Raw genomic sequence first — 11857 nt, 5'->3', positions numbered from 1 at the left:
TTAATTTGAAAAAATCAAGTTACAAAATTGTTATTACAGTTCTTTTTTACAGTGTACAAACACAAATAAGGAAGGGAAATAAGGATATATATATAAACTAAATAAATGAAATAAAACAAAACAAATAAATAAAACAAAAACTAATAAATGAGGCCCTAATCCCTGCCAATAACCCAACCCGGACTGCAATCAGAATAATGCTTGTCCTGTAAGATAAGTTGTCAGTCTTTTAGTTTGTCCTTAAGGATGAACCGGATCCGCAAGGTGGAGTGTGTCCATCATCTCTGTGAGCCATATCTTCAGAGTGGGTCCCTTTTTCTTTTTCCAAAATAAGAAGATTCAGTTATTTGCAGTTAGAATTCCATATTCCAAGAAGTGCTGTTGTACCAGTGTCAGTCTCTTTGCTTCAATAGATATCCCTCAGATTACTAAACACTGAATATTTAACACGTCAGACTTGAAAATAAAGATATCACTCCAGTAGCCTTGTACTTTGCAACAAAGAACATAATTATGAAGGAAAACACTAACATTAGTGTCACATTTTTTACAGAGAGGAGAGGATTCAGGGAAGATCCTATGAAGTCTTTCTTTGGAATAATGTAGCCTATGTAGAATTTTAAACTGTAATAGCCAATGACATGCCTTTATGGAGCACTTTTGGATATAGGCTAAACTCTCGTCTCATAGGTCATTATGTATGTTCGTACCCACCTTCTTTTCCTAATCTGCTTTAACAGGGGCAGTAGTTGGGCGGCTTATCTTTTGCAATTTATCATATAAACCGGATATATTGTGATCTAACTAACCTAATCTTAACTAATCTAACCTAACTCACCTAGGCTGTCATCCACTTTATCTGGCCCAGCTTTCTCAAACGGAGGAAGAAAAAGGTTTGCTGCTATTGGCAACTAGAGAGAGATCGCTCTGAGCTCTTTGATAGCTGTTCCCAAGTCCTTATTGTGTCATGTATTACCGGGTTGTGCTTGTAACATGTTCTGTCAAACGACGTCAGAGATAGAATTACAGCACCGATTGAGTATGGCAGACTGTTCTCTGGCTCAATCTCCAGCCCATTCAACAAGAAAGCAGTATCATCTAACGCTGATGCAATGGAACGGAGAGATGGAGCCTAATGATAATTTATCACATTTGGAAGTGCAAGTCCTCCGTGTGAGCTGGACTTCAACAAATGTTCTTTTTTTATTCTATGGGGTTAATAATTGGAGACAAAGGGAAGAACGATTGTAACGAGTGTAACTTTTTAAAGTAGGACCTTGAGAGGAATGTTGGTATGTTTTGGAGGAGGTAAAGTAGTTGTGGGAGAAAAAACATCTTAATTGTATTCACCCTGAACACCAGGGGTAATGGAAGAGTCCTCCAGAGATGAATTCTATTTTTGAGTTTGTCTAAAAGGAGAAGAAAATTAAAAGCTAAATCTTTTAGTGATGATGATTCCCAGATTATTTTTTTCTGATGTTATCTTAAAAGGAAGTGACCTGAGCCAATTATAATCTTCTAGTTTTAAGGGCATCAGTTCGCTTTTACCCCAATTGATCCTCTATCTAGCGAAAGTGCTGAATAGCTTAATAACTGCTAAAACTTTTGGCATAGTAACTTTCAGTTGGGATATAAATAAGAGAATATCATCGGCATGCAAGGATATTCTGTTTGACGTGTACGCTGTGTTATATCGTGGTATTACATGAATGAATTAATTAATCACAGTCGGTCAGTCTGACGTTATGTTGCCTGAGCTCATTACTATTCATGAGCTTGGCCAGTTGTGCTGGGTAAAGTCTGCTGATAGCCAGGCTCTCATTGGCTAGATGTTAGCACATCAGAGTCAAGCAGCTTAGCTGGTTGAATATTAATGAGAACTGGCACAAGCTGAGCTGCGTCTTCCTGCAGGCTTTCTACACCACGCTAGAATGGCTTGAAACCAGGTAACCAAGGCATATTTTATTCCATGTCGTTAACCGTTTAAATCTGAGCATGAACAGCTCGCATCTGCACTCGACTCACGTTGGGTATTGACAGAGCTCTATTAAACAATGGAATGAGATATATTAGGCTTTGGATACAAAGGCTATACTTAGTAGGATACAGTAATTGTTTTTTTATTGGTTGACAATAATACAAATATGAAATATCACCACACTGATCAATAATTTGAATTGATATTGAATGCATGTTGTTAAAGCTATAGTGAGGAATTCTAAGTAATGACAACCAAACTGTCGGCCCATCCACGCAAAACATGATGGACTCTTCAGAAGAGATAATTATCTTCACTCGAGTTTCTGCACGAGAAAGTCACCGGACGCCCCAATCTTCTGGACATAGTCATGAGAAATCCAGAGACAGTTGTGAGGAGCTGATATCCTTAATTAGCTTTGTAAAAACTCATTTGGCAATGGCTTGAATGTAACAGACGTTTATTAATATCAAAAAGTTATGCACTAAAGCTAATGCAAAAAAAAATAAAAAACAAACACAATTGGTTTAACAAAGAAAGGGCAGCCTTACAATATGACTTAGGTTTCACACGTTCTGTAGACGTGTATTTGCTTCCTGCAGCCGGTTCCTCTCCTCTTCTTCTTCTTGTGCTGGGTGCTCCAGTTCTGCCAGAGAGGGAATGTTCCTTATTCTAGTGCATACTGCCAGATCTCTCCACAAGGTTTTAATTGGACTTAACATCTGGTGATCTGGTGACCAGTGATATGAAAAACTGGACAGCATGATACATTACATAGAATGCAGTACAGTCCCTTAGTCCAGTCTTGTTAAACTAAATAAAAAACACATTTTCTCAATGATCTCCACAGGTTTGACAGATGGCATCATCCGAACATATGACCTCTTCACGGCCTTCAACCCAGGATACTTTCAGCTCGAGATACTGGCGTGTGATTTAGCTGGGCACAGTACAACCACCAACGTGAACATCTATATTCTCCGAGATGACCAGAGGGTCAAAATAGTCTTCAACGAGATCCCTGATTTTGTCCGCGAAAACCAGGAAGCTTTCATCAACCTGTTGTCCAACATTACTGGAGCCATCGTCAACTTAGATGACATACAGGTAATATTTTGTATGTGTCTTTGGTATTTCCTTTGTTTGTGTTGTATATATATTTGACATTTTTTTCTCATTCTTCTTTTATGAAGTTCCATGTGGACAAGAAGGGCCGGGTCAGTTACGCTCAGACAGACATGCTCATCCACGTTGTTAACAACCAGACCAACACCATCCTAGATGTTGAAAGGTAAACCTTCCTGAATAAAATAAATACTTCCCTCCCAATGCATCTTGGTAACTCAGTCTTACACATGCTGTATGAGTAGTTAGGAAACCTCCCACATGTGAGCTCTATGGATCAAAGGTCGCGTTCTGACGCGGGTTTACCTGTGCCCCGGTGTTCTGGTGTTCTGCAGGGTAATTCAGATGATAGACGAGAACAAGGAGCAGCTGAGAAACCTGTTCAGGAGATACAACATTGTGGACGTCCAGCCTGCTGTCGGTGACAAACTGCCCGATGACATCTCCACACTGCAGGTCTGCGAGGCCAGGGCCTCCAGAACCCCCCAGGCTGCTGCTACACATGTTTGGTGCTTTGGTGCATTTAAAACTCTTTCTTTCCTTCTCCTCTTTCATAGCTGGTCATCATCATCCTGGCTGTGCTGCTGTGCTTGGCAGGAATCCTGTTTATCACAATGAACTGGCATTATCGCCGAGTGTAAGAACCCTTCAGCCAGATTTGTTCTGACGTAGATATATTCTGAATCTTGAGCGGAGTGATTTGAGATCTGCTCAGTCATGGGCCCTTTCTTCATCAACATGTTTACCTTCTTCCGACTTGTGTCTCTTGCTGTGTTGCAGACACCAGAGGAAGCTGAAAGCTATCGTTGCGGGATCAACAGGTGAGAAGCGGCTTCGCTGGGGGGGGCGGCCCCGCCAGCTGTTAACTTCAGGATGTGGCTTTTTTGGCTTTTACCTGTTTACTCTGTTACTGTAGAGTACAACATGTCAGTTCACTGCAGCGAGCCTGTTTTTCTTCAAACGATCTGTCCTCTACCACCCAGGGAACCAGGGTCTGATGGACATCCTGGACATGCCCAACACTAACAAGTACTCTTTTGAGGGGTGAGAACATTTATTTCACATCTCTCTGTCACATATTTCTTTAAAAGCAATTAACAATAAATATCACTTTGTGCTGTTACTACGCAACTAGTTTTTTGTTTTTTAAATGTCCAACAGTATTTTTTTATTTTTTAGTTATGAGTTATTACTTCTTAAGGTCAAGGACAAGGTTTTCTTTTACTTCAAGAATTAAAAAAAAAAAATTGTTTAATTATATATATTGTATTGTTTAATATAAGTTATAGAAGTAATTTGACATTGTGGGTTGTCGCCATGAGGTTGCCAGGCAGTTCCAGGAAGTCACTACACTCGGCCAAGAAACATTTCCAGGCCGTAACTCCCAATAAAACCACAATGGGTCGATTTTACATTTAGTTTTTTTTTAAGGATTAATCAAACAAGATAGAATTTGGGAGCTTTGGGCGTCCAACGCCAGGCTAGCCGTTTCCCCCGTTTACATTCCTTATGCCCAGCCATATTTAGCTTACTGACTTGAGACTGGTATCCATCTTTTCAGCTAAATCTCGGCAAGAAAGCCAATAAGCCCAAGTGCCACCCTTTTCTTTTAAGTAACCTAACATCCAAAAATGGAATTCAACTTTACCAGATAATGCTGATAATTTACCATAAGATTAGTCTCATTTAACAAGACAAATTTAGTTATTTTTGGAGTTCGTCATACTTCCTCTCCTTGCTGTAGATGATGTGTGTTTCACTCTGCAGGGCCAATCCAGTGTGGCTGGACCCGTTCTGTCGCAACCTGGAGCTGGCTGCTCAGGCTGACCACGAGGACGACCTGCCGGAAAACCTGAGTGAGATAACTGACCTGTGGAACAGCCCTGCACGCACTCACGTCAGTACCAACATCCTTTCTATTTCACAACAATACCAGAGGAGCTTAATAGATTCTGTTTCCCTGTAATGAATGGGACTACACAAATGTGTTTGTAACCAAGGCATTGTCCTTCGGCTTAACCCCATTTCACAGCTGACGTACTGCGTGGTGTGTGGTGTGTGGTGTGTGTGTGTGGTGTGTGTGTGTGTGTGTGTGGGTTGTGTGGTGTGTGTGTGTGTGTGTGGTGGTGTGTGTGTGTGTGTGTGTGTGTGTGTGTGTGTGTGTGTGTGTGTGTGTGTGTGTGTGTGTGTGGTGTGTGTGTGTGTGTGTGGTGCGTCCCCATAGGGAACATTCGGTCGAGAGCCTCAAGCGAAGCCCGAGGACGATCATTACTTGAGGGCAGCCATTCAGGAGTACGACAACATTGCTAAACTGGGCCAGATCATGAGGGAAGGGCCCATAAAGGTAAGAAACCTGAATGTCAGATTACCCAGGGAGACACACATGAACAGGTCCACATCCAAAACGCTCTCCTCCCATCCTTCCCAAAATGCATTGGGTCAGAGGACAGGACCTATAACCTCCTGTATGTTCTGAGGAAAACCGAAGAGAGGGACTCGATGACGGCTGTTCAGATAAGGGGCTGGACAGTCCTGCTGTAGATTCTCATGTGTGATTAGTGTAACAGTGATGAAGGATGAGGTAGACGGTGTTACAGACTGTTTGATCCTAACTGCCGTCCTGTCAGGGTTCCCTGCTCAATGTGGTCCTGGACGACTACCTGAGGCTGAAAACACTCTTTGCAGCACGACTCGTCACAGTGTCCACCAGCCAGGGAGATCGCTCATCAGTCACTGAGGTGGGCTAGGAAAAATGGCCGCTCCCTCTGCACCTGCTGCTGTACTCTTCCTGTCTGACGCTGCCGGAGAGTGATCTCACATTTCTCCTGATTTCCCATCAGTTTGCTACTCTGCACCTACTCACTACTTCTGCTTTCTCTGCTACCTTGAGCCAGACTTGGGGGCAAATGGAGTTTGCACTTACTTTTCAAAAGAGGAAGGGGGTCTGGCTAGTCCACACAGAAAAACATGCTCTGGTTTATTGGCATTTCTTTAAACCAATCACAACTGTCTTCGGCGGCGTTGAGCGCCGCTGCAAAATAGCCTCGGGAAGGAGCTTGTTTAGGGGGGAACGTGTATACTCAAAGAAAACTCCGATTGGACAGATAGTCTAGCTAGCTGTGTGGATTTACCCTGCAGAGATCTGAGGAGCAGTTAACCATAGTCCTCAGAAATCCACCCGAGTTTAAAATGCTAACACAAAGAGAGCCCTGGGTAACGGCTATCCGGCCTAAATGAGGGAGATCTGGCGGAATTTCCAAATTGTTTGCAATTATTTAACCCAGGTCTGGTAATATGCGTTCTTCTCTGCTGTTGTGTTGTCTCAAGACACTTCCTAGTTGTTACTGCAAGTGATCTAATGATTCCTCTCCTGAAACTTTTCCAAAGCTGCATTGCTGTTAATCTGATGCATAAACAATACCAGTCAGTAAGTATATTCTCTCCCGCTTCAACAGCTGATCCAGAGTGATCTGGACGATGATGAGGACGAGTGTTTGGGCATGGGTGGAGGCCGCGGCACACTGCGCTTCAAGCACAAGCTTCCAGTTGAGTTGAAGGGCCCCGAAGGTGTGCACGTGGTCCACGGCAGCACAGGTACCCTCCTGACCTCTGACCTCAACAGCCTGCCAGAGGATGACCAGCGGGCCCTGGCGCGTTCTCTGGAGGCCCTGAACGCCGACGGAGGGCTTTATTCTGAACGCAACGCCCGGACAGAGTCAGCCAAGTCCACCCCGATGCACCGTCACAAGGACGGGGACATCCTGTCGGGGAGTCCCCTGGAGATTACAGAGTTATGACTAGCCGAGGCCTCGCTGGTCTGAGCGCAACCATGACTCGTGTGTGTCCTTGTGTCTCCACACCCCCACCCTGATTGGAGGAGTGTGTGTAGTCTAGGGAACCTCATCAGCCAACCTCAAGGCATCAGTGAGACAGCCTGCAAGAGGACTTACTCCGCATTGGGTTGGTTTTATGTTGAAGGTGGCCCCAAGTTAGGTGCTTCAAGAGAAGGTTCATTCAAATGACCTTTTAGGAAATGGAAAATCACAAGCAAGGCGCTTTTCTTCAGCGAGACCAAACCAGCTGGTGTCATTGAGTTTCATCCAAAGAGCTGATTGGAGGAGAGACTTAGCCTCCCTGTGGGAGAAGCTTGTTGAACCATGATCTTAAATCGTCAAAAGGTGGCTCATTCTCACTAATCCTTTTCAAAGTCACACCTGGACTGCATACACTCACAAACACACACACAAAAAAAATAAGCAAGGCTACACACACTCAGACCAGTGACTGGCCATCAAGAAAATGATGCAATTTCTGTTTTCATGCTCTGATAATTTTTCTTTTTGCAAGATGATGCAATCAGTGTTGTAGGAGTGAGGGTAGAACCGTAAGACTTTTCTCTTTCACATATTAGATACATTTTGTTGTTGGGACATGTAATGCAAATCAAATGATTTCCCCAGTGATGCTGATAGGAGTTTTTTACTTGACACCAAGATCAGGAGGGGCCTTTGTTAAATACTGTAGTAGTAGTTTGATAATGAATGGCAAAAAGAGAAAACCCTCCAGTCTGCAGGACAGCAGTGAATATTCAGACCCTGGTCCATCTCTTCATCTTTAGCGTGGACTGAGTCAGTCCTGTACAAAGACACTCGTTTACTGATAACTGAAAGATTCTCAAAAAACTTAGAATCTTTCATTAAAAATTTGATATGAAAGGCAGTTCAAGAAAACCTTGGTAAGGACTTATAGAAAAAATTTAAAAAAAAAAAAAGTATGAATTATCCATTTTCTATAGACAAAGATGGCACTGTGCCCACAGAGACTTTACACTGCCACCTGAGGGACTAAAAGAGTCAAGCTCACAATGAGCAACGTTTGCTTTATTTTTTTATTTTATAAATAATGTGATGGAATTAACATATTTTTGAAGAAAAATGCTGGCTTACCAAAATAGGTAGGGAGTAATTTTGGAGTATGTGTATATTGTGCTATGGTGACATGTCGTTCTCTTTCCTTTATATGACAACTGATGCCGTTTCTGATGAGTGGTGTGTTTTTAACATTTTTTTATATAGTCCCATTTTGTAATTTATTTGTTGTCACCAGTCCTGAGATCTGTGTTGGGAAATGTTGGATGATCTGTGAAAATAAAAGAAATATGCAACAGCCTTTGACCTCAGTCCGTGAGACAAGTCTAATAATAATGTTGGTATTGTCCTCTTGTATACATGTCATTTTACCTTTTTCTAACAGTGGGGGCAGTGTAACAGAAATACTGTCATCTAGTGGTTGTCAAGGGTAACCACTTCACAGGTAACAAAAATAAACGAGTTTAGTACACTAAATCGGTTTATTGTTGCCACGTTTTATAGAAAAGTTACCATCAATAACAGTTGTCAAAAGGACTCAGTCCCTGATGTCCTCTTCACTGCTGCAGGTCAAAGTCCTCGGGTTGTGGCACTCCCTGATGCCGCAGTGGTGCCGGTCGCTGGCATCTTCTTCAGGGTCTTATTCAACTGTCGGAAGACGGAGCGAATTTTCTTTTCAGTTTATGACACAAAGTATAACTGAAAAGGCCAGCGTTACAGAATGTTAGGGAGATATTTTTTATATTGGTGACAATACACATTTCAACTGTCGCTAACAATTAAATCATTTTTGAATGAAACAAAGTTTCTTCTGATGCCTTAAAATAAATAGCAGCTTCAAAATGTCTGCATATTTCCTTTCCTTGCCAGAAGCAGGATAGCTCAGTGCTTACCTCCTCAAACTTGTGGATCTGTCTGATGAAAAAGTCTCCGTACCGACGAGCAACTTTGGTGTCTGCGATGTGGATCATGTCCTGTGGAAATGTTGCAAGGAAAAAAGACCATTAAACCTGCAGAGCTACTTATAATAGTGCAACAATGAACCATATCACCCCATAACATTAGTTTCTCACTATGTTTATTTATTTTATAGTATTTCAGGGAGCTTGTGTACATGCAAAGCAGTTTGGACCTGTTTACAGGACCAGACCATTTTAACCAAACCAACCACGCTTTCCCATTAGATGACGATGTAGAAAAGTAACCGACTTTAACACACCTTGTCAATGTAAAAGTCGACCTCAGAAGCCGACTGGAACTCTCCGTCCAGAGCGGAGACGCCGCTGGTCCACACCAGGTTCTTCATCTTATGTTTAAAGACGAGCAGCTGAATGCGGAACTCCTGCTCCGTCATGTCCAGGAATCCTGCGAGCTTGGCTACTGGCATGGTGGTGTACAGCTTCAGGAAGCTGCGAGGACACAGTGGCACTTAGATGACAGGGCAAAGTTTGGAGAATAATTCAATACACCAAAGCAGAAAAACTGCATCCAAAATGTCTTCTGGGTACCACTCATGTCAGTACATTGAAGACTCTCTGTTTTTGACCTATTAGCCCCATGGAGCTGGCTTTCTGATAAGTGAGTCCCCGTTTAGTTTGTCTTGTGCTAATAGGTGAGGGAATCCTGGCTCAAGGGCACCTCAGTGGTGGCAATGTTTTTTTTGTTTGAATGGGTTTTGGTAATATTCCTAAAATAAGGTATGTGGTTAACACAAAGTTTAAGAGAGTTGAACATTTTGTTCCATGACAAAATACGTCAGTGAATACCTCACTCAGGAAAATGAAGCTTTTATGCATCTTAAAAAGCAGTTACCTGCAAGTGGCTGAAATAGACTACAGAGGTTGTTAAACATCATCCTGCTGTAACACCCAAATCAGCTGGAAGCTAGTGGTGCTGATGTTGAAGTCATGTGACTGTGGTGTAGTTTGTTTACATAATGGTGGTATTCATTTGTAAAGATTAAGTTGCGGTGTGCTTTACCTGCGAATGGTGGAGAGCTGAGCCTGCTGCTGCACCTCCTCAGCAAAGACCTTCAGCTGCTGCTGGAACGGCTCTTTGTGGTAGTTGGGGTGGACGTTGTCATAGTTTGGCACCACAGGGGACAGGAACTTGGGACAGGCGAAGCTGAACTGCTCCTCAAACACCTGCAGGTCTCTGAGATGGAAAAGGGAACGATTGTGTCAATTGAGACAGTTCTAGATACCAAAACTACATTTAACGTAGGGGAGCTATCGCTGGCCCAGAGCTCAGAGCAACGAGATCAATGGGGTGTGTTGTACGTTACAGTGTCATAACCCAACATCAAGTATCAAAACAGGACTGCCTGGCCAATATAAAAAGGTTGCTTAGGTAGTAATGGAAAACAGACAATCAGAATAAAGGCAATAAAGAATGACAGTGAGACAAACACTGAACTTGAAATACAGTCGTTTCAACACAGTGTGAGGAGTTTGGTGCGTACCCTTTCTGCATTCGCAGCATCTTGTCTCCGTACTTCTCCCTCAGCTGGGTGTGGATGCTCTCATCGATGCGCATCGGGTACATGGTGAGAGCGATGGCCAGCAGGCCATGCATCTGCTCATTTTGTTTGTTAACCTAAAACCCATGCACCAGTATTATGACATCAGTTCAAACTATAATACAGTGATCATTTTAAAGAGTGCTTTAATGAAAATGCCTAATGTGTATTATTCATGCGTCACAAAATTTTTGGGAAAATCAATACAACCCAAATATTGTGGTATCAATCTTAATTTTTTCGGGGGGGGACTTTGGAATAGGCAGAAGACTCCATAGCTAAAGCTTCTGACTGACCATCTCATATTTATACGTCGACCTCTGGAACATGTTCCTTGTCCTCTGGATGTAGAGCAGGATGTTCGCAAAGACTCGAATGGCATCCTGGTAGCGCCTCATCATCAGGTAGGCAAACCCCACGTAGTAATATGTAGTGATCTGGCACTCGGGCACACGGGAATACATACTCTGTGAGACAGGAAACAAAATAGATAAAACCAAGTTAATATGGGTAAAAAAATGGGTTTGGCCTACTCCGTAGTGCCATCATTAGTAGTACTCAAGCGTGTCCCTCTCTACAGATGACTTACCTTCTTGTTGAGCTCAATGTTCTCCAGGACTTTGATGGCCTGGTAATAATCACCGAGCAGAGAGTGAAGCCGCAGAAGCCCCACCAAGCTGAAGTAACCCAACATCTTGTACAGGGAGTGGCGCCCATATTCTCCGGCCACGCTCTCTGGGTCTCCTGCAACACACCGACAAACATGTTGCTGCCTCGTGTAACACACCAAGTCTGTACACTGGAGTCTACACGTTATTCTCTCAACAGAAACGCAACAAACTACTAAAACTACAGTTTTACAGGACTACATGTTTTATACAGATCTACAAATAGCCGTAAACGCACCTTATTCTGGTAACTTTAATAAGGTCCAAGGGCTTTCATTTAAATAATTCAAGATTTTAAACACTAATGGTTTCCTATATTTTACTCCCAGATAGTGTTTATTTTGGCAGCTAATATAGACTTTTCTTATTAATTTAATCCCATTGTAGTCATTGTTATCCTTTATTGTTTTAGCCGACAAAAGGTTATTACATTTTAGTTGAAATACAAAATACAAATATTTTCTTAGTTTTGTTGCCTATTTTAATTTTGTCTTGTAAAGTTCACGCATAATAGTAGCACAACTGTCAGAACTGAGGACTTAGACGAGGACGGACTGAGTGCTGCCGCAGCAGGCAGTCCGTCACAAAGTGAGAGAGGGAGAGTGACTAACGTTACTCTTCTGAAGGGATTTTGGAGAGGGACATCAGGCAGAAATACACTGGTTGACTAGCAGGACACCATTGTATTCATATAATAATC

At 42.6% G+C, this 11857-nt stretch overlaps 2 protein-coding genes across 6 annotated transcripts in view; one reads left to right on the top strand and one right to left on the bottom strand.

Annotated features, from left to right (window-relative positions):
• cdh23 (cadherin-related 23) overlaps positions 1–8269 on the top strand; it is a 196641-nt gene extending 188372 nt beyond the window's left edge. For 3 of the 4 annotated variants that reach the window (XM_032522250.1, XM_032522252.1, XM_032522254.1), the window contains 10 exons: positions 2829–3085; positions 3172–3269; positions 3439–3559; positions 3661–3740; positions 3884–3924; positions 4087–4147; positions 4871–5000; positions 5328–5447; positions 5731–5841; positions 6559–8269. In XM_032522250.1, coding sequence (XP_032378141.1) covers positions 2829–3085; positions 3172–3269; positions 3439–3559; positions 3661–3740; positions 3884–3924; positions 4087–4147; positions 4871–5000; positions 5328–5447; positions 5731–5841; positions 6559–6900 — 1361 coding nt within the window. In that variant the 3' untranslated portion in view covers positions 6901–8269. The remainder of the gene's footprint in view (positions 1–2828; positions 3086–3171; positions 3270–3438; positions 3560–3660; positions 3741–3883; positions 3925–4086; positions 4148–4870; positions 5001–5327; positions 5448–5730; positions 5842–6558) is intronic. The other variant, XM_032522253.1, reaches the window with a different exon arrangement.
• Positions 8270–8440: 171 nt separating this feature from the next.
• eif3s6ip (eukaryotic translation initiation factor 3, subunit 6 interacting protein) overlaps positions 8441–11857 on the bottom strand; it is a 7212-nt gene continuing 3795 nt past the window's right edge. For both annotated transcript variants that reach the window (XM_032522255.1, XM_032522257.1), the window contains 7 exons: positions 11079–11233; positions 10786–10956; positions 10433–10566; positions 9952–10125; positions 9191–9380; positions 8865–8945; positions 8441–8619 (listed from right to left, as the gene is read on the bottom strand). In XM_032522255.1, the coding sequence (XP_032378146.1) occupies positions 8542–8619; positions 8865–8945; positions 9191–9380; positions 9952–10125; positions 10433–10566; positions 10786–10956; positions 11079–11233 (983 nt within the window). In that variant the 3' untranslated portion in view covers positions 8441–8541. The remainder of the gene's footprint in view (positions 8620–8864; positions 8946–9190; positions 9381–9951; positions 10126–10432; positions 10567–10785; positions 10957–11078; positions 11234–11857) is intronic.

The sequence above is a fragment of the Etheostoma spectabile genome, chromosome 8 (genome assembly GCF_008692095.1).
Source record: "Etheostoma spectabile isolate EspeVRDwgs_2016 chromosome 8, UIUC_Espe_1.0, whole genome shotgun sequence".
NCBI classification, from domain to species: domain Eukaryota; kingdom Metazoa; phylum Chordata; class Actinopteri; order Perciformes; family Percidae; genus Etheostoma; species Etheostoma spectabile.
The sequence above is the reverse complement of the archived record's forward strand: the minus strand, read 5'-3'. Positions and strand labels throughout refer to the sequence as shown.